This window comes from Acomys minous (genome assembly GCF_964271855.1).
Source record: "Acomys minous genome assembly, chromosome: 6".
Classification (NCBI taxonomy): domain Eukaryota; kingdom Metazoa; phylum Chordata; class Mammalia; order Rodentia; family Muridae; genus Acomys; species Acomys minous.
Window position 1 is genome coordinate 108,060,044 of NC_140487.1, and position 25,850 is coordinate 108,085,893.

The 25,850-nt window shown below is 43.4% G+C and overlaps 1 protein-coding gene across 8 annotated transcripts in view; it reads right to left on the bottom strand.

Moving 5' to 3' along the window:
• MED18 (mediator complex subunit 18) overlaps nucleotides 1-25,850 on the bottom strand; it is a gene marked incomplete at its 3' end in the record, with an annotated part of 110,404 nt that overhangs the window by 38,706 nt on the left and 45,848 nt on the right. For 6 of the 8 annotated variants that reach the window (XM_084787476.1, XM_084787478.1, XM_084787475.1 and 3 more), the window contains one exon: nucleotides 24,864-24,917. In XM_084787476.1, coding sequence (XP_084643602.1) covers nucleotides 24,864-24,917 — 54 coding nt within the window. Of the gene's footprint in view, nucleotides 1-8,646; nucleotides 9,141-24,863; nucleotides 24,918-25,850 lie in introns of those variants that run through there. The other 2 variants (XM_084787479.1, XM_084787483.1) reach the window with 2 other exon arrangements.

Sequence of the window (25,850 nt, forward strand, 5' to 3'; positions counted from 1 at the left end):
CTTGGACTACATGTCAAGTTTCAGACCAGCAAGGGTTCCATGTGAGACAGCTGTCTAAAGGAAAAAGAAACAGAAACAGAAAGAAGAGGAGAGAGAGAAGAGCAAGAAGGGGCGTGAGAAATAGCTCAGTGGTTAAGGGCACTGGCTGTTCTCCCAGAGGACCTAGGTTTGCTTCCCAGCACCCAGATGGTGACTCAGAACCATCTAAGCCGGGTGTGGTAGCACCCGACTTTAATCTCAGCACTCGGGGCCAGAGACAGGCGGATGGATCACTGTGAGTTCGAGGCCAGCCTGGTCTACAAAGGGAGTCCAGGAAAGCCAAGGCTACACAGAGAAATTCTGTCTCGAAACATCCAAAAAGCAAAACAAAAACAACCGTCTGTGACTTCAGTTCCAGAAGAATCCAGCATCCTCTTCTGACTTCTTCACCAGGCATGCATATCATGCACAGATAAGTATGTTGGCAAAATACTCATATACATCAAGTAAAATAATGTTAATAAAAATAAAGTGGCTGGACAAGCACAGTGACTTACACATGTAATCCTAGCACTCAGGGTGGCAGAGGAAGGCAGATCTCTATGAGTTTGAGGCCAGCCTGGTCTACAAAGTCCAGAAGCCAAGGCTACACAGAAACCCCATTTCAAAAACCCAAAAAATGAATAAATGGGTGAATGATTCCTGGGTAGGGACACCCAGGCCTGACCTCTGGCCTCCACGCATACCTGCATACCCACAAATAACAAAACAGACGTCTTCCAATATGTGAGTAAGGAATTGATCAACTATCACAGGACATTTTAATGACTTATAACTGGATGACAAATTAGTTTGTAGAAGAATTTAATTTGAATCTGAATTTATAATTTTGACCTTTTTAATTAAAAGTTAGACTTACTTATTTGTGTGTTCACGTGCACATGCAGTGTGCATAAGGAGGTCAGAGGACAGCGTACAGGAGTCTGCTCCCTCTCGCTACCATGTGGGTCTCGGGTCAAACTCAGGTTGTCAGACTTATGACCAGCAAGTGTCTTTACCTGCAAAGCCATCTTTCCAGCCCCTTTATAAAGTTTGATATTGAATAATATTTGAGATAAATAACAGTTGCGTAGGTTGTTGTGAAAATAAGAGTTATATAATATGCTATTTTGTAAATTGCATTTTTGTGTGTTTTGTTGTTGCTGTTTAACTTTTGTTTTTTTGAGATATCGTTTCATATGCCACAGATGGCCTTGAACTTTTGGTAATTATCTTTGATGTTTAATTTAATGTTGGTTGATCTGGCTATCAAATGCTGGGATTGTAGGTGTGTATTATCTTGCCATTATAAATTGTATGCTATAAGCCTTTGTTAGTAAGTGAATCCACATGTAAGAAATAATACTCCTAGCCGGGTGTGGTGGCTCACGCCTTTAATCCCAGCACTCGGGAGGCAGAGGCAGGCGGATCTCTGTTAGTTTGAGGCCAGCCTGGTCTACAAAACGAGTCCAGGATGGCCAAGGCTACACAGAGAGACCCTGTCTTGAAAAACCAAAACAAACAAACAAACAAAAAAAACAAAAAGTATGTGCTACCCCTATCCAGGGGTGGTTTAGTTTTATGGTTTTGGTTTTGATTTTTGGTATTTTCGGTTTTTAGGTTTTGGAGACAGGGTTTCTCTGTGTCACCCTGGTGTTCTGAAATTTGCTCTGTATACCAAGTTGGCTCAAATTCACAGAGATCTACCTGCCTCTGCCTTCTAAGTCCTGGGATTAAAGGACTGTGCTGTGTGTGTATGTGTGTGTGTGCGTCTGTGTGTGTGTGTGTCTGTGTGTGTGTGTGTGTGTGTGTGAGAGAGAGAGAGAGAGAGAGAGAGAGAGAGAGAGAGAGAGAGAATTTTAAAAGCACAGAGAGGGTTGTCAAGATAGATATTTATAGTCATAAAAACCACTAAAAGTTGGCTATAGTGATACATGCCTATGACTGGAACACTTCAAAGACTGGAGTAGGGGTTAGCTGTATTTTTTGAGATCTAGTCTAAGGTGCATAGCGAGTCCAAGGCCAACCTGGATTTCAGAGCAGAGACTTTGTCTCAAAACAACGAAAGCAAGCCAAACCTTTTAACACTTTGGCTCTTCAGATATTCACTAATTATGTGTAAGTTACACCCATACATAAGTAGATAAAGAAAACTAACCGAGGATGGCGGCACACACCTTTAACCCCAGCAGTTGGGAGGCAGAGGCAGGTGGATCACTGTGAGTTTGAAGCCATCCTGGTCTACAAAGCAAGTCCAGGGCAGCCAGGGATACACAGAGAAACCCTGTCTCAAAAAAACAAAACACACACACACACACACACACACACACACACACACACACACAAAGAAAGAAAGAAAACTACAAATAAATGTATATTAAAAAAAAACAGGATTAAACAATACACCCGAGGTCAAAGACTATATAATTTTATATATCCCAATTTTAGTAGTACCAGGGACTGAAACAAAGGCCTCCTGTATTATACCACTAAACTGTGTCCCTAGGCTTCTTTCCGTTTAATTTTTTCTTAAAATTGATTGATTGATTGATTGATTCTGTGAATGAGTGCCCTATCTGCATGTACACCTGCATACCAGAAGAGGACATCAGATCACATTATAGATGGGTGTGAGCCACCATGTGGTTGTTGGGAACTGAATTCAGGACCTCTGGAAAAACAGTCAATGTTCTTTTTTTTTTTTTTAAGATTTATTTATTATTTATACAGTATTCTGCCCGCACGTGTGCCTGTCCACCACAAGAAGGCACCAGATCTCACTACAGGTGGTTATGAGCCACCATGTGGTTGCTGGGAATTGAACTCGGGACCTTTGGAAGAACAGATGGCGCTCTTAACCTCTGAGCCATCTCTCCAGCCCCTTTCCATTTACTTTGAGATGAGACCTCATTCCCTCAGACTGGCCTTGCGCTCACTGTCTCCAGCTTCCAGAGTGGCTGGTCTTACAGACAGTAGCATCACACCCAACCACAGGTAGGTCACCTATGCTGGATGGCTACATGTTGTTAGGCAACAGAAATCCACAAAACACAAATCTTCAACATTCCTTCACTAAATTTGTAACAAATGACTAAATTACCTAGTTTATTTGAATTCCACGTCTATTATTTATACTGTTTCAATTTAAAAAAAGATTTATTTCTTTATTACATATCAGCGCTCTGCCTGCATGTACACCTGCCGGCCAGAAGAGGGCATCAAATCTCATTATAGATGGTTGTGAGCCACCAGGTGGTTGCCTGGGAATTGAACTCAGGACCTTTGGAAGAACAGTCAATGCTCTTAACCTCTGAGCCACCTCTTCAGCTCATACCTTATCAACTTAAAAAATTATTACTTATTAATTTTTGGCTGGTTTTTGCTTTCATTTGTAAGATCACATCCTGTCCCCCATTCATTATGTATGAGTGTGTGTGTGTGTGTGTGTGTGTGTACATATGCCAGGGCTCATGTGTAGAGGTCAAAGGACAGCCTGAAGGAGTTTCTCTCCTTCTACCATGTGGGTTTCAGGGATGAAATTCAGGGCATCAAACTTGAATGACAAGTACTTTTACTACCAGTGCAATATTTTTGGCTCTTTTTGGTTTTGAGGTTTTTGTTTTGTTTTGTTCTGGTTTCACACACAATGTTTCTTTGTGTAACAGAATCATAGAGGCGCTATGTAGACCAGGCTGGCCTCAAACTCACAGAGATCTGCAAGTCTCTGTCTCCCGAGTGCAGGAATTAAAAGTGTGCAATTCCTTTGAGCATGGTGGAGCACGCCTGTAATCTCAGCACTTAGGGAGGCAGAGGCAGGTGGATCTCTGTGAGTTCAAGGCCAGCCTGGTCTACAAAGCCAGTCCAGGACAGCCAGGGCTACACAGAGAAGCCCTGACCCTGTCTTGAAAAAACAAAAACAAGGGGCCAGTTGTGTTGGTGCACACCTTTAATATCAGCACTCAGGAGGTGGATCGCTGTGAGTTTGAGGCCAGCATGGTCTACAAAGTGAGTCCAAGACAGCCAAGGCTACACAGAGAAACCCTGTCTTGGGGGGGGGGGCGGGGAAGAAGAAAGAAAAAAAAAAGAAAGAAAGAAGAGATGAAAACAACTCAACAAACAAACAAAAAAGACAAAGAGTCCCACTGCCCATCCCTGGCTGACCTTAAACTTCAGCACTTTGGAAACAGGCAGGATAGTTTATGACACTTTGCCACAGCACTTAACACATTGCTCTTGTTCTCTAAAAGATTTAAAAACAAGTTTCAGAAAACTGCAACAAAGTTAGAGAACCAAAATCTTTCACTAATGAACAAAGCCGACTTTGTGCAGAGAAGGCCTGCATAGCTTCTGAAGATCTTACACAGCCTTGACCATGGGGCTTAGAAAGAACCGGACAGAGGAGACAGATAAGGTTTCTGCACTTCTCTCTCTCTCTCTCCTCCTCTCCTCTTCTCGCTCTCTCTCTCCTCTTCTCTCTCTCTCTCAAAAGATTTATTATTATTATTAATCATCATCATCATTCAGTGTTCTGCCTGTGTGTACACCTGCAGGCCAAAGAGGGCATCAGATCACATATAGATGGTTGTGAGCCACCATGTGGTTGCTGGGAATTGAACTCAGGACTTCCAGAATAGCAGTTAGTGCTCTTAATCTCTGAGCCATCTGTCCAGCCCCTGGTTTCTGCATTTCTCACACAAGCAGAGAAAATGTATGTTGTCACAGCTGCAGCCAGAAGTGATTCACTAGAGCTCAGCAAGTGGAAGAGGGCTTGCTTAGCCTAGGGCAAAGCCCACACCACACAGTGAAGCTGCTTACACCTCAGCCACAGGACGTGCACACTCCATAGATAAGGATGCCTGACTGCGAGGCTGAGCAACAGCGGCGTCAGTACAGTGCTCACCAAGACAGTTTGGTTTTGGATCCCCAGCATCCATGTAAAAGCCAGCATGGCAGCTCGATGCCAGTAATCCCAGCACTCCGGACATAGAGGCAGGTGGATCTCTGTGAGTTCAAGGCCAGCTTGGTCTACAAAGCAAGTCCAGGACAGCCAAGGAACCCTGTCTGGGAAAAAAACAAAACAAAAACAAGACTCTAGCTACTGAACCAAGAGACCTGAGTTTGATTTCTGGGTTCCATATTGGGGAGGTAGAGAACAGACTCTGTTAAGCTGTCCTCTGACTTCTACAAAAGCACTGTGTGTTCCATATACATGTCTCTAAACATGCGTATGCACACATAACAACTACCTAAAGAAAAACAATGTAAAGCACAACAACAACAATAAAGTAGAGAGAGTGACTGAGAAGGTAACTGAAATCCACCTCAGGGCTCCACCTGCACACCTTCATAAATACGTGCATATACACAACACCACACACACACACAGCCACGCACATACACAACACCAGACACACGATATAGCACAAACACACATGAACAGTACCACACACACCTCAGGACACCACATGATACCTAAACACACACACAGGTCTGTTTTTTTTTTTTTTTAAAGGAAAGAGTGAACAAAGACCTAAGTATTATAGCTCTAGTATACCGAACTGCGGCATATTTTGGCTTATTTATCCCTCTAAAGGATCTGGGGAAGCCTTCTAATCAGTGCCTTCTAAAGCACATCCTAAAAATATTAGTATCCGAGGGTGCCGAGGTGGCTCGGTGGGTAAGAGCACTGGCTGCGCTTCCACAGACTTAACTCTGACTCCTGCTCCCCCCTATCTGTAACTCCACTTTCAGGGGACAAGATGCCCTCTTCTGGACTCAGTGGACACCAAGCGCACATGTGGTATGCAGGGCAAAACCCACATACAAGTAAAATTTTAAAAAACATATTTTTTTTGTTTGTCATTTTTTGAGACAAGAGCTTCTCTACATTGCCCTAGTTGTCCTGGAACTTGATCAGGCTGGCCTCGAACTCACAGAGATCCACCTGCCTCTGCCTCCCAAGTGCTGGGATTAAAGGCGTGCGCCACCATGCCTGGCTATTGTCTGCCATGGTTGGGATCAAATCCAATCCAGGGTCTCAGGCATGCTAGTAAGCACTTTACCTCAGGCCACACCTCCAGTCTCCCAAAGTTCTTGAGAAGTGTTTCAGGCGACCCAGGCAAGCCTGGCACTCAGTATGTAGCCAAGAGGAACGGGGGCATTCCGATCCCCTACCTCCACCTGAATGCCAGTTTTACAGGCATGCACCACACCCAAGCTTATGTGGTGCTGGAGACTGAACCCAAGGCTTTGTCCAGCTAGCAGGAGCACCCTACAACTGGGGCACAACTCAAGACTCCTTGGTTCGTTCATTCTTTTGTTCTTTCTTTCTTTTTAAAAAATTATTATGTATACAGTGCTCTGCCTGCATGTACACCTGCAGGCCAGAAGAGGGCATCAGATCTCATTATAGATGGCTGTGAGCCACCATGTGGTTGCTGGGAATTGAACTCAGGACCTCTGGAGGAGCAGCCAGTGCTCTTAACTGTGAAACCATCTCTCCAGCCCCCTGGTTCATTCGTTAGTTAGTTAGTTTGTTTGTTTATTTACTTAGTTTTCCTGATTCTTTCTTAAAAGCACAGAAAAAGTGATCAGTATAGAGATTAGACAGATGTTCTTTATAAAAAAAAGGCCACATCACTAAATCGTACCAGTTCAACAACTTGATGTTTCTCAGAATCCTCTCATTTCCGTGGTGTGAATAAACGCCTGCCATTACTTGAGATCAGTTTCTGTTTGAGAAGACCTGTGGTGCCGCAATCACAGCGGCGCTCTGCTACCTAGTGGGTAACTTATCAATACAGGGTAAGGTTGGCTTGAGGAGCAAAAACGCAACGTGTCCTTGGAAGGGCGAGAAGGTGGGGGTTGGGAATATCTCTACTTTGGTTCTTTTTTTTAAGAAATTGTTTAGTTAAACGTCTGGGTGTGGGAAGCAGGGTCTCCTAAAACCGAGGCTGGCCTGAAGTTGCTATCCGGTCCAGGCTGACTCTTGAGCTCCTGGTCCCCTGCTTCTTCCTCCAGGCCCCGGGGCTGCCCGCCTGCACCCCACTCTGCCTCTATTCTGTTTGCTCAAGCTGAAGTGGTCCTACAGGGTCGCTTGCATTTTTCTGTATACCCTTTTCTTAAAAGCATTTCACTTTTTAAAAAGTGAAATACTGTACCGAGAAAGCCTTAGTGCAGCGATCAAAGGGAAGCATGGCTGGATCCCGTCCTGACTGCAGTCCACATGCTCTGTTTCAGGAATACCTGAAAACACTTTCCCTGGAAAATCAGAAGCTAAACTGCAACGAATTATGAGGCACATCTGAGGTATTACCTGCTTCCCAACCCTTTACGCTTTTCTTTAGTCACTATCACTTTTTTTTTTTAAAGACTCAGTTTCCCTGTGTAGTCCTGGACTCACTTTGTAGACCAGGCTGGCCTTAAACTCAGAGATCCACCTGCTTTGCCTCTTGAGCGCTGGGGTTACAGGCATGCGCCACCACGCCCGGCTGTCACTATCACTTCTTATTTTATCATAGTGGTTGTTTTTAGCCTTCGCTAGCCTGGAACTCAGTGTGTAGACCAGGGAGGCCTAAAAGTAGAGATTCACCTGCCTCTGCCTCCTCGGTACTGGGATGAAAGGTGTGCACCACGCCCAGCTTAGACCTTTTATTTCTTAGTAGAAAAAAACCCAAATTGAAGAGGCCTCCTGAAGTTTCCAGAGCCAAACTTACCCTATACACTTTTTCCTTAAATAACACACTGCTCAGAAATAACTTTGACGCTTTCGCTTACTCTACCTTTTCCAATCTTCTTTTTAAAACCACTCCCCAATCTATCATCGTCATCAACTATAACACCCTCCAAAGATAGGAGAATGTGCTCGCCAAGGTGATGGGCGACCTCATCACTTCACAGCTCCAACTCCGAGCCATGCTCACAATTCCCACGTTCTTCAGTGTGAGCTGCCCCGGGACAGTCACTTCAAAAGTCCTTACGAGGAGCAAACAGAGAAGAAAGCCCAGGTCTGGCTTGGAAGTGGTGTAACAAGTCTAAAAATCTCACTCAACCTTTAAAAATGGGCCCATTTTTAAAATTCAGCAGTTTTATTTCTAGATCACACACGTTTCAAATGCCCAAACTTGAGCGGGGCATGGTGGCACACAGCTGTAATCCCAGCACTCGGGAGGCAGAAGCAGGTGGATCTCTGTGAGTTCGAGGCCAGCCTGGTCTACAAAGTGAGTCTAGGACAGCCAAGGCTACACAGAGAAACCCTGTCTCAAAACACCAAAACCAACCAAACAAACAAAAGACAAGTGCCCAAACTTACAGAATACCAGTAAGATACCGCTGATCCCTAACAGCTCCTGTAAGTTTTATTTTCTACAAAGACAAGAAATTAAGAAGTAGGTAACTTCCTAGCAACATAATCTAAAAACAGAACTTCAGAAAACAAAAAAGACAAGGTTGTAAGAAGGAAATGGATTTAGCTGAGTGGAAACAACTTTAAAGTTTTCATTCATTTCTCACAAACTTTTATAAATGTGCCAAGGTCTTGCATTCCAATTCCTAAGAGACACCAACTTCAGCTGTAACCCTGCCTTGCTTCTGCCAAGATGTCTTATTTTTCCGCCTTCTATTACTCACCAACTGCATCTGGATTTACCGGTCTGGAGACATCAGCTTGCCCCATGGTTATAATTGTCTTAGATGTATCCCACGACAACAAACTGTCCCGGACAAAAGCAAACTTCTTTTAAAAGACAAATCCACAGAAAGGCCCAGCAATCCTGAACCACAGCCCAGTGCCGAGAAGCAGCATGAGATGGGGAGCTTCTGTGTTCCTGTGTCCAGGCCACCGGCTACTGAGGATCTCACGAAGGTCTTCACGCTGGCTCTCTTCACACGGGAATGCCTGTCATTCCAGAGTGCACAGTGTGTAGAGCTCCAGTGCGGAAGGGGAGGAGACAGCCAACCACATTCTGGCTGCCAGTGGCACAGCCCAAAAGCCCGCACCTCCTTTTCCTGACTCTGAGCGTGGTTGGAAGCCTGGAGGCTGAGAGCCAAGAAGACAGGAAGCCTGCCCCGCCCCAAAGTATAGCAAAGACCCTACACATTTCCTCATAACAGAACAGCCCACCAGCAGCAGGGCCTGAGTAGCAGTGGAATGTGGACAGCAGGCCATCTCAAAGGTACATTCGAGATACGGCCTCACTTGCAAAACATTTAATTATTCTAGAATTTCTGTGTTGTATACAGACTAAGTATTTGTTACCTCCCCATCCACCCACATTGTACAACACTCATGTGGCTTTCATCCTCCTTTTCTGGTGTGTGTGTGTGTGTGTGTGTGTGTGTATGTGTGTGTGTGTGTGTGTGTGTATGTGTGTGTGTGTATTTGTGTATGTGTGTGTGTATGTATGTGTATGTGTGTGTGTGTGTGTGTGTGTGTGTGTGTGTGTGTGCGTGTGTTGGGGCTGGAGAGATGGTTTGGCAGTTAAGAGTATGTGTTGTTCTTTTTCTTTCTTTTGGTGTTTTGTTTTGTTTTGTTTTTTGGGTTTTTTGAGACAGGGCTTCTCTGTATAGTCTGGCTGTCTTGGACTTGCTTTGTAGACCAGGCTAGCCTCAGACTCACAGAGATCTGCCTGCCTTTGCCTCCTGAGTGCTGAGATTAAAGGCGTGTGCCACCAGTAAGCTTGGGTTTCATTCCTAGCACCCATATGATGGCTCACACCATGTATAACTCCTGTTCCTGTTCCAGGGGATCCAACATTCTCTTCTGACCTTTGTGGGCACCAGGCATACAGAACACATACATACATACATACATACACACACACACACACACACACACACACACACACACACACAGAGGCAAAAAGACATAGAATAAATCAAATATATCTTAAAATAAATCATATATATACATGAATCTCTGAAGTTAACAACGTATAATTACTTACAACACACACACACACACACACACACACACACACACACACACACACACACGCGACACAGTTTCATGTAGTCCAGGTTCGCCCTAACCTGGACTATGTATCCTTGAATTGCTGACCTTCCTGCCTCTACTTCCCAAGTGCTGGTATTTAGGCTGGCATTACAGGCCCACACTACCATACTTGGTTATGTGATGCTGGGGTTGACCCAGGGGCTTTGTGTGACATTTTCTTTTACATGTATTTATTTGTGTGTGAGAGAAAGCACACATACACACACCTGTGGAGGTTAAGGAAGACTTCATTCTTTTCAGCCTGTGGATCCTGGAGATAGAACTTAAGTTATAAGGCTTGGTGGCCAGCGCCTTTACCTGCTGAGGCATCTCAGTGGTCCCTTAACACCTATTATCAACTTTTTGTGCATATGTGTACGGTGTAAGTATGGGCACGTGTGCATGTATGCAAAGGCTCCTGTGGAAGCAGAGGTCTGCCTTCCTCCAGCTTCAGTGGTCCATGTGCCCTGTGCTAGGTTAGCTGTGCAAGGTCTTCATGCTTACACAGCAAACACGGAGCCACCTCCCTTCATCTTTATGATCCATCTTGATAGAGAAACAAACAACACAAAGCCACAGTGATAGCAAGAAAGAGACTGAAATGCTGAGGCACAATACAAGGAGAAATGTAGAACACTCAGGCAATGATGTAATGACACACTCTGGCTGCCGGGCTTTGGATACTTGCTGGTAACAGCATCTGTCAATGCCTATTCCACGTCAGGGTAGAAGGCCTCCCTAGCCATTTGTGCAAACTCTTCACTATATTTTTCATCTGTGTAAAATTTTCCTTTAGCCTAGAAGCTCTTTCCTAAGTCCAGGCGGAGAGGATCTATCCACCATTTTTGGGAGGTGGGTTGGTTTTTTGAGATAGGGTTTCTCTGTGCAACAGAGCCCTGCTGTTCTGGATCTCTTGCTGTAGAACCACCACACCCGGCCATCTGTCCACACTTTAAGAACTGGTTCATGGACTGGAAAGATGGCTCAGTGGTTAAGAGCACCATCTGCTCTTCCAGAGGTCCTGAGTTCAATTTCCAGCAACTACATGATGGCTCACAACCATTTATGATGTGATCTGATGCCCTCTTCTGGTGCACATGTACATACAGATTGAGTACTCATATACATAAAAATAAATTAAAAAAAAAAAAAGAAATAAAAGAATTGGCTCATGCCAGACATGCTGGCGCATGCCTGTAATCCCATCATTTGGGAGACAGAGGCAGGTGGATCTCTGTGAGTTTGAGGCCATTCAGGTCTACAAAGTGAGTCCAGGACAGCAAGGACTACAAAAGAAACCCTGTTTCAAAAACAAACAAACAACAAAAACAAAAAACACCAACCAGCCAAACAACAATTAAAAAAAAAAAACAACAAAAAAAAAAACTATCTGGGCATGGTGGTGCACGCCTATAATCCCAGCACTCAGTGAAGCAGAGGCAGGCAGATCTCTGTGAGTTCGAGGCCAGCCTGGTCTCAAAGGGAGTCCAGGACAGTCAAGGCTACACAGAGAGACACTATCTCGAAAAAGCAAACAAACAAAAAAAGAACTGGCTCAAATTTTGCTTCCTTGGTTAAAGCCTTTCTTTAGCCACACTAACAGGATTCCCATAAAGATTTCCTGAACACTGATTATGTGCCCAGCACGATGTTGGCACCAAAAGCAAGGTTTTGCCCTAGTTGCTTACAGTACTGAGAGCTATCACAGAATATAATGAGCATATAGGCACCTTGTAACCACATACTGGGGGGAAGGGGTAACCATGTCTACAGGAAACCAGAGAAGGTATAACAGGGGCGAGGAAAAGGAACAAGTAGCAGAGACACTACTGCAAAGACAAAGAACTGATTACCGCCATGACTATGGCACAAGGACCAGCACTAGGGCAGTGGAGGCAGAAGGCTCTATTCCGGGCTATGTAGAGCTACATGATAAAATTTTCTAAAAAGAAAACAACTCAAATCAAACAAAAAGAATGACTAGGCCAGTGGTTCTTAAACCTTCTCAATGCTGTAACCCTTTAATATAGTTCCTCATATTGCAGGGACCCCCAACCTTAAAATTAATTTTATTGCTACTTCATAACTGTAATGTTAGGTGGTCCTGTGAAAGAGTTATTTGATCCCCAAAGAGGTCGTGACTCATAGGTTAAGAACCACAGGACTAGGCAATGGTCTTGGGGTACACAACACCTAGAACTGCAATAATCTACACACATCCTCGATGTCTAGAAGCTCTCCATGGGCGGGGACAATGATGCATTTATCCTTACACTAACTACCAATGCTTGACATAAGTAGCCCGGTGCACGCTGTACATGCAACAGGTCTCTAGCCACCTGAACCTGCCGCCCCTGCAGCATGCCTCACATATGCTAGGCAAGCAAGCACTGAGCTACAGCCTCAGCAAGAAACAGCATTAGTCTGAAGACTTGCTTACAGAACCTATAGCAGAAGGCAATCAGTGTCACTTCTGTAACCCAGCATTCAGGAAGGATGCTGCAGTAGGAGGAATGACAAGGTAAAAGCAGCCAGGTTATACAAGACCCCACTTCAAGTGAGACAAGGCCATCAGGACAAAGGGTGTGAGGAGAGGAGAAGACGTGCAGAACGCACTGCTCTGTCACTCGCTTTTGGGGGTCAGGGGATGGCATGCTCATAATGAATTTTGAAAATGTATTCCCAGCTGAGTGTGGTGATGCACTCCTTGAATCTCAGCACTTGAGAGGCAGAGGTAGGCAAATCTGTGTGAGTTTGAGGCCACCCTGGTCTACATACATGGTGAGTTCCAGGACAGCTAGAGCTACATTATGAGACTCTATTAAAAAAAAAAAAAAGGCCCTATATGGGGTAGGGGAAATATATAAATGGTAAAATCAATGTTCCACTTTCTTCACAGGAGGATTGTAAAAGAGTAAGTTAAAAAAAAACTGTAAAGTAGAGAGGTATTGAGGAATTAGGGATCACTTTTTTTTCACAATTAATTCAGAAAAAGAAATCATGAGGGCATACCTATGAATGGAGATAATTCCTCATGTTCTGAGGAGTAGCTCAAGAGAAATACCTACAGCTCACTGGCCGATCAGCCTAGCTTGTATGGGGACCTTCAGGTTCAGTAGGAGATGATGTCTCAAAAAATAAGACCGAGAGCAACATGGTGAGGCACGGTGGCACACACTTCCAGTCCTAGCTCTAGGGAAGCAGAAGCAGGCAGGTCCAAGGTCAACCTGATCTCTACAGCCAGTCCCAGGACAGCCGTGGCTTACACAGAGATATGCTGTCTCAAAACAACAAAACAAGAAGATGGAAAGCTGCAGACGAATAGACATCATGTCCCCCTCTGGCACCTACACGCATACACCACACACCACATACAAGATGCAGTGTGACAGAAGAGAGGAAGACATACAACACAAATTCATCCATATGCATGTACACACATGTGAGTTTGTATCTGTACTCAGACATGTATACATACACATGAGTGCTCACACATACAAGAAAACATATATTCATACATACACCATATACAGACAAAAAAAAGTTACCAGGATTAAAACTCTTATCAAAGTGCCTTCCTGTTAAAGCGATGACTTAACCAATGCAATATTCTGGGTGGGGGGTGGGGGGTGGGGGAGAGACTCCAGGAAATGTTGGCCAGGGCAGTGGCCACAGTGTACTTTCTATAATGAATCTAAGTCAATGCTTGCCAAATAAGGCAAACAAACAAACAAAGAATTCAAGTGAATTGTGTTACTAAGAAGCCTCACTGGCCACCAATTTTTTCTACTCTATTACTTTTTCATGAGCAGAATATGGTTGCTTTTTATAGTTACAATAAAAGAAATTAAGTAGTCTTTTAGTGGGGGAAAAAAGCCTTATAAAATCACATGGAAGTGCCAGCTGAACTCTATTAAGAAACGGAGAGGTATCAATGATGTGTGGAAACTGGGCAGGCAGAACCCAGGACCCAATGCAGGGTTTTGAAATGTGCTGCTTGTTTCCCAATACGCAGCACTCACTGCTGGTGACTCAGGAGATGACGCGCAAGCACTGCTGCTCTGCCTCCCTTCTCTCTCTCCTAGCTCTTTACAACTCAGCTGCCTCACAAACCATCTCCAAGCAAAGGAGACAGAAATGTGCGTAGACTCAGGCCTCAGTCACGTCTCTGTGGGAACACAGGAACTGAGGAGAGCCATGGCACCTGAACGGTTATGCAGGAACTTCCAGCACGGGTTCAGGCTAAGGGGCATTCCTTTCCGGCTCATATGCAGAAGAATCCATTCTTTATCCTCTCCTAAATAAAAAGTCTGAGTAATGAACACCTGGTGCCATAGTGAGCCAACACTCATTCCTGCAAAATCACTAAGGATGACTATGTAAATGTTGTTTCTATCAAACTTGCTCCAGCTAGTAATTCAAGTGCACTTAGCTGTTTTCATGTATAAAATAGCCCTCCCTTCAAAACCTTCATTTTTTTTTTTAGAAACACAGGAGGGGTTGTATATAATTAAATTTTTTTCACAGAATTTTTAAAATCAAAGAGAAAATGATGTTTTGTATTACACATACCTTTGCTTCTAAATTTCATTTTAAAAATAGAGCCAAATGTACTTGTGTCATAGGAAAAGTCTAGAGAAATCAGACACTATGCACCTATGCTTATCTGTCAATGCTAAAGCAGCCAGTGTAATGCTACATTTCTGAAAAGCTTTATGAGAGCTGTGGATAAATATGTATCCCAAAAAACAGAACCTTCCAAGAAACAAAGTTAGTGATTGTCATTTCAACCTAAAAGCTGTTTCTTTTGTAAAGAACCCTTAAATGAAATATGACCCCACCAGAGGTGATGACTTATGCTGAAGGTTCTAGCAATTGGGAGGGTGAGACTAGTGTTAAGCCACCAAGTGAGACTGTACCTCAAAAATAAATAAATAAATAAATAGCTAGCCAGGTGGTGGTGGTGGCACACACCTTTAATCCCAGCACTCAGAAGGCAGAGGCAGGTGGATCTCTGTGAATTTCAGGCCAGCCTGGTCTACATAGTGAGTTCCAGGATACTCAGTGCTACACATAGAAACCCTGTCTCAAAAAGCTAAAATAAATAAAATTACTAAAGATAAGACAAAATAAGCAGAATCCATCAGCCATTAAACACTATACTCCCCATTCCCTGGGTTAGGCACCAAGAACCTTAAGAGTACTACCTATCAGCCAGGCGCCATGGTGCACACCTGTAATCCCAGCACTCGGAGGCAGAGGCAGGTGGATCTCTTTGAGTTTGAGGCCAGTCTGGTCTACAAAGTAAGTCCAGGATAGCCAGGGGTACGCAGAGAAATCCTGTCTCAGAAAAACAAAACAAAAAAAGTACTACCTATCTAAAATCTAAAGAGCCACATGTTGTTTAATCTTTACTGTGAACTTGACTGGACAGAGAGTTGTCATGGAAACCCACCTCACGGTTTATTAGAAGGGTATTTCCAGAAAGGTTTAACTAAGGCTGGCAAAATGGCCTGCCATATAAGGCTGGAGACCTGAGTTTCACCCTAGAATCCACATAAAAGGTAGAAAAAGAACCAACTCAACAAAGCTGTCTTCTGACCAACACATACACTAAATTAATACACTAAATTAATAAATGAGTAAAGTTCACAAAGAAGCTTTAGTTTAGGAGAAGACTCGCTGTATATAAAGGCAGCACCCTCCCATGGGCTAGTGTCCTGAGCTGACTAGAAAGCAGAAAATGGCCTGGTGAGGTGGCTCAGCAGGAAAAGGCACTTGCTGCTAAGCCTGACAACTTGCATTCAATGCCCAGGTCCCACATGGTGGAAGGAAAGAACACACTCCAATAAGTTCTCTTCTGACCTCCACAGGCACACACCTGAGATGCACACACACCTGAGATGCACACACACTCACATAATAAAGAAAGCAAGCAAGCTGGGCAGTGATGGCACATGTCTTTAATCCCAGCACTCAGGAGACAGAAGCAGGTGGATCTCTCTGAATTCAAGGCCAGCCGGGTCTACAAAGTGAGTCCAGTACAGCCAGGGCTACAGAGAAACCCTGTCACAGGGGGGTTAAAAAAAAAAAAAAAAACTAAACAAGCAAACAAATAACTAAATAAATGTAATTGCAATTTTTTTTAAAGTAGGAAGCTCCAGGCATGACGCAGCCCACTGAGAGGTAAGCAAAACCAAGCTTTCCTCCCTTAAGGTGCTTCTTTGGTCACAAGAACAGCAGTTACTGCTGAAAACCAGTTTGCTGTATTGATTTGCAGTGATGTGGGAAGAGTATCCCATTTTTCTTTTTCAAGACAGGGTCTCATGTACTCCAGGCTGTCCTCCAATGCCCTAAGAGGCTGAAACTGACCTTTCACATGCTCAGCATGTATGGTGTGAGACAGAACCTGCTAAACACTCTACCAGCTGAGCTGCAACACCAGCTACTAAGGGGAATTCCTGACTTGATTCAAAAAAATTTTTTTTCCTTTTAAGAAAAACTTTCTAAGAGCCAGGCGCAGTGGCAACACACCTGTAATCCCAGCACTTGGGAGGTAGAGGCAGGCGGATCTCTGTAAATTTGAGGCCAGCCTGGTCTACAAAATGAGTGCTCCCTGCCAGCAGGACCTGCAGCTGGAATGGTGGCTCCGGGCTAATCCCAGGCTGCGGCAGGAAGACTACAGATGGTTCAAGAGCAGCCTGGGCTACACGACAAGACGCTGTGCAGCAGGGATGTCAAGGCCAGGGCTTGAGGCTGAGTGTCCTCCTTGATCATTCCCAGCTCATTACTGGAGACCAAAAAAAAAAAAAAAAAAAAGGAAGAATTGTCATGGTAGCCTCAAAAAATAGAAGAACAGCACACTATAGCGTTCAAGAAATCCTTAGGGACCCATATATGTAAAAGGGCTTGCTCTAGAAGGCTGATGACCTGACTCTCATGCCCAGGACCCACAGAGGGAAAGGCTCTCTTGAGTTATGGTGGATTTAAATTGAAATGTACACGGGGATTAGAAGTTATGAACACATAATAATCATCAGTCAGTTGTTAGAAGGAACAAAAAAGACAGCATAATTGAGATTATCTTGTTATGTGTGGGTTATGTGTTATTAAAAATTAGCTTCCACATGAGACTATGCTATTCTAAATTAGTTTCCCTGAGTTATATGTTATTATAAATTAGCTTTCTCAGAGGAACGCCTTTCATCCCAGCACTCAGGAGGCGGAGACAGGCGGATCTCTGTGAGTTTGAGGGCAGTCTGGTCTACAAAGTGAGTCCAGGACAGCCAAGGCTACTGGAGGGGGGGGGGGAGTTAATTTTGTCTGACATTAATAATTCCAAACCTTTTTAATGCCAGCACTTGGAAGGCAAAGGTAGGAGGATCTCTGTGAATTTGAGGCCAGCCTGGTCCACATAGTGAGTTCCAGGATAGCTAGTGCTGCTACACAAAGAAGCTCTGTATCAAAAAAAAAAAAAAAAAAAAATACGGGGCTGGAGAGATGGCTCAGAGGTTAACAGCACTGGCTGCTCCTCCTGAGGTCCTGAGTTCAATTCCCAGCAACCACATGGTGGCTCACAACCATCTATAATGTGATCTGATGCCTTCTGGCCTGTAGGTGTACATGCAGACAGAGCACTGTATACATAATAAATAAATAAATAAATAAATATTTTCTTTTTATTTCAAATCTCTTAAAACTTTATATTGTCTTTCTTTCTTTGTGTATTCTGCATCCAAGTGCATATGGACAGATGTGTGTAGGCCATAAGTCAACTCTCAGTAGCCTTCTCAAACATGTTACAATTTATTTTTGAGACAAGGGCTATCACTAAAGCTGGAACTCACTGACTCAGCTATACTGGCTGGCCAGCAAGCTCAGGAGCTCAGCCTGTCTCTACCTGGTCAGCCCTGGGATCACACAGGCCACTGTACTTGGCTTTTAGATGGTGTTGAAGATCTGAACTCAAGCCCTTACGCTTGCACAGAAGCACCCTACCCATGGAGCCAGCCCAGGCCCCTGAAACACTACCCTACTCTTTCCTTCATGGCAGCTAGGGCAGAGTGCCCACTAAAATTTGTTGGGAGAACTAATAAATTAGTCATCAAGGTGTCCAACAACCCACCACTACCTTTTGATTGAGGTTAGGACACTCACTCACTAACTAGCCTTCATAAATCAATATTAAAATACATATCGTGGGTACATGAGATAAAAAGCAGAAGCCGACGGCAGGCACACAGCTTTGTATGTTCAAACTAAGTCAAACTACTCATCTTTCTAAGAATGTCTCTTCAGGGCTGGAGAGAGAGCTCAGCAGTTAAGAACACTGGTTGCTCTTCCGGAGAAGGGGAATTCAATTCCCAGTACCACAACTGGCAGCTCACAGCCATCTGTAACTGCAGTCCCAGGGAATCTGACACCCTCTTCTGGCCTTTGAGAGCACCAGGCATGCCTGTGGTATACAGACATATCTGCAGATGAACAGCCATACATATAAAGTAAATCCTTAGCCCCAAAACCAAACACCCAGCCTCTACAACAAAACAAAACAACAACAAAAAAAAACCCCAGAAAATTTTATTTTACAATTAGTACATTACTTATAGTAGTAATTTTCCATGTACTCATGTTTATTTGTGTATAGATGCACATGCCTACACGGGTACACGTTTATGCAGATTCATGTGAAGACGCAAGGACAAGCTTATATGCCATCATCCAGAATGCTGTCTATCTCCTTTGAAACAAGGTCTCGCACTGACTTAGAGCTCACAAGCACTGTCCTGTCCCCGCCTCCCAGCACTGTGCTGCACTCACTCATCACTATGCCCAGCATTCTCAAGTGGCTTCTCAGAGTACGTTACCAACTGAACCATCCTCTACTCACCCTTCTTGTCTGTCTGTCTAGGTATGTATGTTTGTATGTATGTATGTATGTATGTGTCTAACTATATCTATCTATTTTTTTGTCTTTCTATCTCTACCTATCTCTTTTTCCTAGCTATCATCTAGCTAGCTAGCTTTCTAGCTCTATCTTTCCACCCACCCATCTATCTTCAGTTTTGATATGGAGAATTAATCTGTAGCCCAGGCTATAGTGGAATTCATTATTTATCTCAAGATGGCATCAAATTAGTGGTAATGCTCCTGCTTCAGTCTCCAGAATGCTTGGATTACAAGTATGAGCCACCAAGACAACATACATTATTCTTTTTTTTTTTTAATTTTATTTAATTTTTTAAATGTATGTGCATAGGCGTGAGGATGTCAGATCTTAGAGCTACAGACAGTTGTGAGCTGCCATGTGGGTGCTGCAGCCTCCCCCCTTTTTTTTTTCTTTTCTTTTTTTTTTTTGGTTTTTTGAGACAAGATTTCTCTGTGTAACAGCCCTGGCTGACCTCAACTCACTCTGTAGACCAGGCTGTCCTCAACTCACAGCGATCCGCCCGCCTCTGCCTCCTGACTGCTGGGATTAAAGGCGTGGGCCACCACGCCCGGCTCCCATTATTTTTTTTTTTAAAGATTTATTTACTTTATACAGTATTCTGCCTGCATGTACACCTGCAGGCCAGAAGAGGGCATCAGATCTCATTATAGATGGTTGTGAGCCACCATGTGGTTGCTGGGAATTGAACTCAGGACCTCTGGAAGAGCAGACGGTGCTCTTAACCTCTGAGCCATCTCTCCAGCCCACTCCCATTATTCTTAAATGCCCTTTTCAATTTTTCTCTTTTTGAGACAGCGTTTTAGATTAGCCAAAAGCTACACTAAACTCTGTCTCAAAAGCAAAAACAAAAAGACTGAGGCTGAAGAGATGGCTCAGTTGCTAAGAGCACTGGCCGTTCTTAGAGGACCTAAGATCAGTTCCCAGCATTCACCAGGCGGTTCACAATCATCCGTTACTCCAGTTCTAGGGATCCATCTCCCTCTTCTGGCCTCTGAGAGCAATGCACGCACACAGCGCACACACGTACGTGCAGGCGAGCTCTTACACACAGGAAATAAAAACAAACAACATTTTAAACAAAGAAACAATGGCACAATGTCTGCCTATCCTTGAACTCCTGTCCTTCTGCCTCTGCCTCCAGAGGCTGGTATTTCAGAGATTTGCCACCACAGCTGGCTTGTGTGGCAACCACATTTAATTTCACAAACAAATGAAATCTCCCAGAAGAAAGATATACGCTAAGAATCCCATGTTCACTTTTGAGAAGTGGAATATGGCAGTAAAAAGCTCCTGTGCTCTACGTTTACGCTTGTATCAGGGAAGGAGATGACAGGAGCCCTTTACTACATATTAGTAAAGATGCTATTTCTAGATAAAACTCCAAGAAAGACCTTTTCTGGCTCCAGGACTCAGGAGACTCAGGATGTTGTGTGTTTGGAGTCAGCCTGAAATATCTTGTCTCAAAAACAAGCAATCAAGCCACACACACACTTCAGGAGAAGATGAACTAACATTACTTTTAGCCTCATTTAATCTTAGAGGAATTTATCTCCTACGCCTGAGGGACTCAACTAAGTGAAGCTCATGTTTCCTCCTCCTTTTTAATGGACAGGAAGGGCGGTATTGCTGACATACTTTTAGCTTCCAGTGTTAACACAGTATCACGAAAAACTTCCCATGAACTTTGAAACAAGACACACTAGCTAGGAACACACTACTTAACAATACTCTCTACCACACAGAGCAGTTGTCCTCAACTTGCCTAACACTGTGACCCTCCTCATGTTGTGGTGACCCCAACCATAAAATCATTTCGTTGCTACTTCATAACTTATTTTGCTACTGCTATGAATTATAATGTAATTACCTAATATGAAGGATAGCTGATGTTTGACCCCCAAAGGAGTTATGAGCCACGGGTTAACCAGTGAGGTAGCCGGGTGTGGTGGCGCACACCTGTAATCCCAGCACATGGGAGACAAGAGGCAGGTGGATCTCTGTGAGTTCGAGGCCACCCTGGTCTTCAATACTAGTCCATGACAGCCAGGCTATACAGAGAAACCAACACCAAATAAATAAATAAACAAACAAACAAACCTGTGAAATAGAGCAAAGATATCAACAAACCCAAAACTTCTACAACCAAATAAAAACTTAAATATTCAGACACTGGGACAGGGGGTAATGGTGCACTCCTTGAGAAGCAGAAGCAAGAGCTCTGTGGGTTCAAGGCTAGCCTGATCTGCCTAGTGAGCTCCAGGACAGCCTATAAAGACCTTTTCTATGCATACATACATGCATGCATACATACATACATACACGCATACACACATACATACATACATACACACATACATACATACACACATACATACATACACATACATACATACATACATACACACATACATACATACACACATACATACATACATACACACATACATACATACATACACACATACATACACACATACATACATACATACATACATACACACACACACATACATACACACACACATACATACACACATACACACATACACACATACATACATACACACATACATACATACATACACAAACACATACATACACACACATACATACATACATACATACACACATACATACATACACACACACACATACATACATACACACATACATACACACATACATACATACACACATACATACATACATACATACACACATACATACATACATACACAAACACATACATACATACACACACACACATACATACATACATACACACATACATACACACATACATACACACATACATACATACATACATACACACACACATACATACACACATACATACACACATACACACATACATACATACACACATACATACATACATACACAAACACATACATACACACACATACATACATACATACACACATACATACATACACACACACATACATACATACATACACACATACATACACACATACATACATACACACACATACATACATACATACACACATACATACATACACACACACATACATACATACATACACACATACATACATACACACATACATACATACATACATACACACATACATACATACACACACACATACATACTAGACACAACAGTCTCTTGGGCCACTGTCCACTCTCATTCCACTTTGTTCTATAATAACCTTAGTCACTGTCTTCCATGCTAAATAAAGTAAACTAAACATTAAAATAAAATTGATCTTATTTGTTCATTGTTTTGTTCTTTTTATTTATTTTTATTTTATGTGCATTGCACGTATGTCTGTGTGAAGGTGTTGAATTAGAGACAACTGTGAGCTGCCAGGCGGGTGCTGAGAGTGGAACCCAGGTCCTCTTGAAGAGCAGCCATCTCTCTAACCGGACCTTATTTGTTTAGGAAATAAATTGCTCACTACACTAACAAATGGTTTCTTAAATTTTCTAAATGATACAATTTTAATAAAAAAAAAATAGGTATAACCATCTGGAGAATTGATTTTGTTCAGCCCAGCATGGTGGCGCACACCTTTAACCCCAGCACTGAGGAAGCAGAGGCAGGTGGGTCTCTGTAAATTCAAGGCCAGCCTGGTCTACAGAATGAGTCCAGGACAGTTACAGTTACAAAGAGAACCCTGTCCTGAAAACACAGAAGAGGGGGAGGGGGAGGGAGGGAGGGAGAGGGAGAGAGAGAGCAAACTTGTTCTTGCAGAGGACTGGGATTCGATTCTCAGCACCCACACAGTGGCTCACAACTATCTGTAAGTCCAGTCCCAGGGGCCCAGCGCCAGCTTCTGACGTCAGTAGGCACCGGACACACAAACGGTGCATCTACATGATGTATGCAAAACACTCATAAACTTAAAACTATAATTTTTAAAAATAGGTATTACTACCCAGAAGGTGCTCCCAATACATGGGAGACAGAGGCAGGCTGATCTCTGAGTTCAAGACCAGTCTGGTCTATAAAGCAAGTTCCAGGACAGCAGCGGCTACACAGAGAAAGATGCAAGGAAATATAACTCAGTTCAGAGAGTGTTTGCCTAGAACGCACAAGGATTGGGCTCCATCCCCAGCGCTGCATAAAAACAGTTGTGGCGCAGACCTGTAGTTCCCAGACTCATTTGAACTCACTTTATAGTAAATTTAAAGCAGCTACCTGGATTGCATAAGATCCGATCTCAAAAAACAATTCTAAAAGGGCCAAACAGAGAGTTATTCTTGGCCATTCTGGTCTACATAGTGAGTTCCCGGCCATCCAAGGATACATAGGAGATCCTGTCCCAAAACAGGGTAGAGGGAGTTGGGTCTAACTGGCTCAGGTGGTAAAGACACTTGCTGCCAAGCTTAAGTACCAGAGTTCAAGCCCCAGACCCCACGTGGTAGGAGAGACTCTTGAAAGTTGTCCTCTGGCCAGGTGTGGTGGCGCACACCTTTAATCCCAGCACTTGGGAGGCAGAGGCAGGTGGATTGCTGTGAGTTTGAGGCCAGCCTGGTCTACATAGCAAGTCCAGGACAGCCAACAAAACATAAAGAAACGCTGTCTCAAAAAAAAAGAAAAGAAAGTTGTCCTCTGATCTCTACACTGTTGTGCTGAATACACACACACACACATACACACACACACACACATACACACACACACACAAATAACTATCTACAAAGGAAGTCCAGGACAACCAAGGATACACAAAGAAGCCCTGTTATGAAAAACCAATAAAGAAATTAATTAATTAACTAATTAATTAATTAACTAAAGCCAAGCACAGTGGTGCACACCTGCAATCCCAGTACTCTGGGAAGCAGGGGCAGGGGGATCTCTGTGAGTTCGAGGCCAGCCTAGTCTACAAAATGAGTCCAGAACAGCCAAGGGTACAGAGAGAAACCCTGTCTCCAAACAACCAAAAACCTAAATAAATAAATAAATCCAATCTCTCAATTCCTCAAAATAACATCAAGAATAGCTTAAGATGAAACTAGGTTTATTCACAAGGTGCCGACTGCCCTCTGGTGTTCAAACTAAAGATCTGCCTAGGAGCTCCAACATCTTCCATCACCTAGGCTCATTAAAACAAGAAAACTGCTGACCTTGCAAGGTCTTAAAAGTCTTCTCAACTTGAGGCCAAAAACATATCCTGAACTTCCTGTTTATAGCTACCAGGTCAGGAAGCCCAAGAAGTTCTAGGCCTCAGTAACATCAATGGCAACTGGGCAACACAAGAAGAAAATAAACTAAATTAATATTTCAGACACACTTCCCAAGATCTGGGGATATAGCTTATGATAAGGTTTTACAATGTGTACATGTTCAAATGAGGTCTCTGTCTCTCTTAGCTGCTCAATCATCTTTCCAGCCCCTGAAGTCTAATTTACAATATAGCAAATGTTAACAAAAAATATATTGGTATACTCAATTATATTAAAAGTATGAATGGAGGGCAACATTGCAGTATACCCAGGAGGGAAAGGCACAGGGATCTCTCAAAGTTCAAGATCAACCTGGTTTACATAGTGAGTTCCAGGCCAGCTACAGAGTGAGAATGTGTCTCAAAACAAAAACAAAACCCTAGGGCTAGGGGCTGGAGGGTGAGGAGGCAGAGGCAGGAGGATCTCTGTGAGTCTGAGGCAGCCTGGTCTACATAATGAGCTCCAGGACAGTCAAGACTAGGTAGAGAGATCCTGTCTCAAAAGTACAACACAAGATAAAATTACAAAACAAAAACAAAAAAAAACCTAACAAACTAGAGTACAAATGGATGCTGAGAGCTGCTTGCTGTTCTACATCAGCCCCTGAGCATGAGATAATTTACTCAAAGCTGTAACAGGCAAAGACAAATCACAAGCATCAATATAAATGCAGGCCGTACTCACCAAATGGATCCTCCATGTCACTGTCAACCAGCGCAGGGAGACGAGGAATAGTGTCTAAAAAAAGAAAAGGTAAAGGCAATCCTGAGAACGTCACATCAATCCAACTCATTAACACTTATTATACACAGTGAGAACACTGCTAACTGGAGGCTGGTGAGACGGTCCAGCAAATGAAAGCATCTACCACACAAGCCTGATGACCTGAGTCCCATCCCAGAAGCCTGGGGAAAATGCCAGCTGCAGTGGCTTGCATCTATAACCTCCTCACTCCTAAGGGGAAGTGGGGACTAAGACAAGAGAATCCTCTGAGCACTCCTAGGCCAGGTCTCCTGGAGAATGTAGCACACCAGAAACAATAGACCACTCTTCAACAAGCTGGAAGGAAGGCCAGGCCATGGCAGCACATGTCTATTCCCAGCACTTGGAGGCAGAGGAAGGAGGATCGCTGTGAGTTCGAGGCCAGCCTGGTCTACAAGGTGAGTCTAGGACAGCCAAGGCTACACAGCGAAACCCTGTGTCAAAAAACCAAAACCAAACAAACAAAAAAAAAAAGGAAAGCAACAACTGTTCTGTCTCCCACATGTGCACCGTGCCACGCTTCACACTCATTCACACTCACACTCATATATATGTACACATAGAATAATTATTTAAATAAAAAAAAACACTGCTAACCAGTAGTTTGGGTTTTTGGGGTTTGGTTTGGTTGGTTTTTCGAGACAGGGTTTCTCTGTGTGTTAGCCTTGGCTGTCCTGGACTCACTTTGTAGACCAGGCTGGCCTCGAACTCACAGGGAGAGAAGTAATTTTACACAGGAAATTATTTAGGTACAGGAATCAAAACTTAGATCACTCACATGTGAAAATAAAACAAGAGAGAAATGTAAAAAAAAAATGTTTTGGTGGTGGTTTTTTGTTTGTTTGTTTTTTGGTTTCTGTTTTTGTTTTTTTTGAGACAGACAGGGTTTCTCTGTGTAGCCTTGGCTGT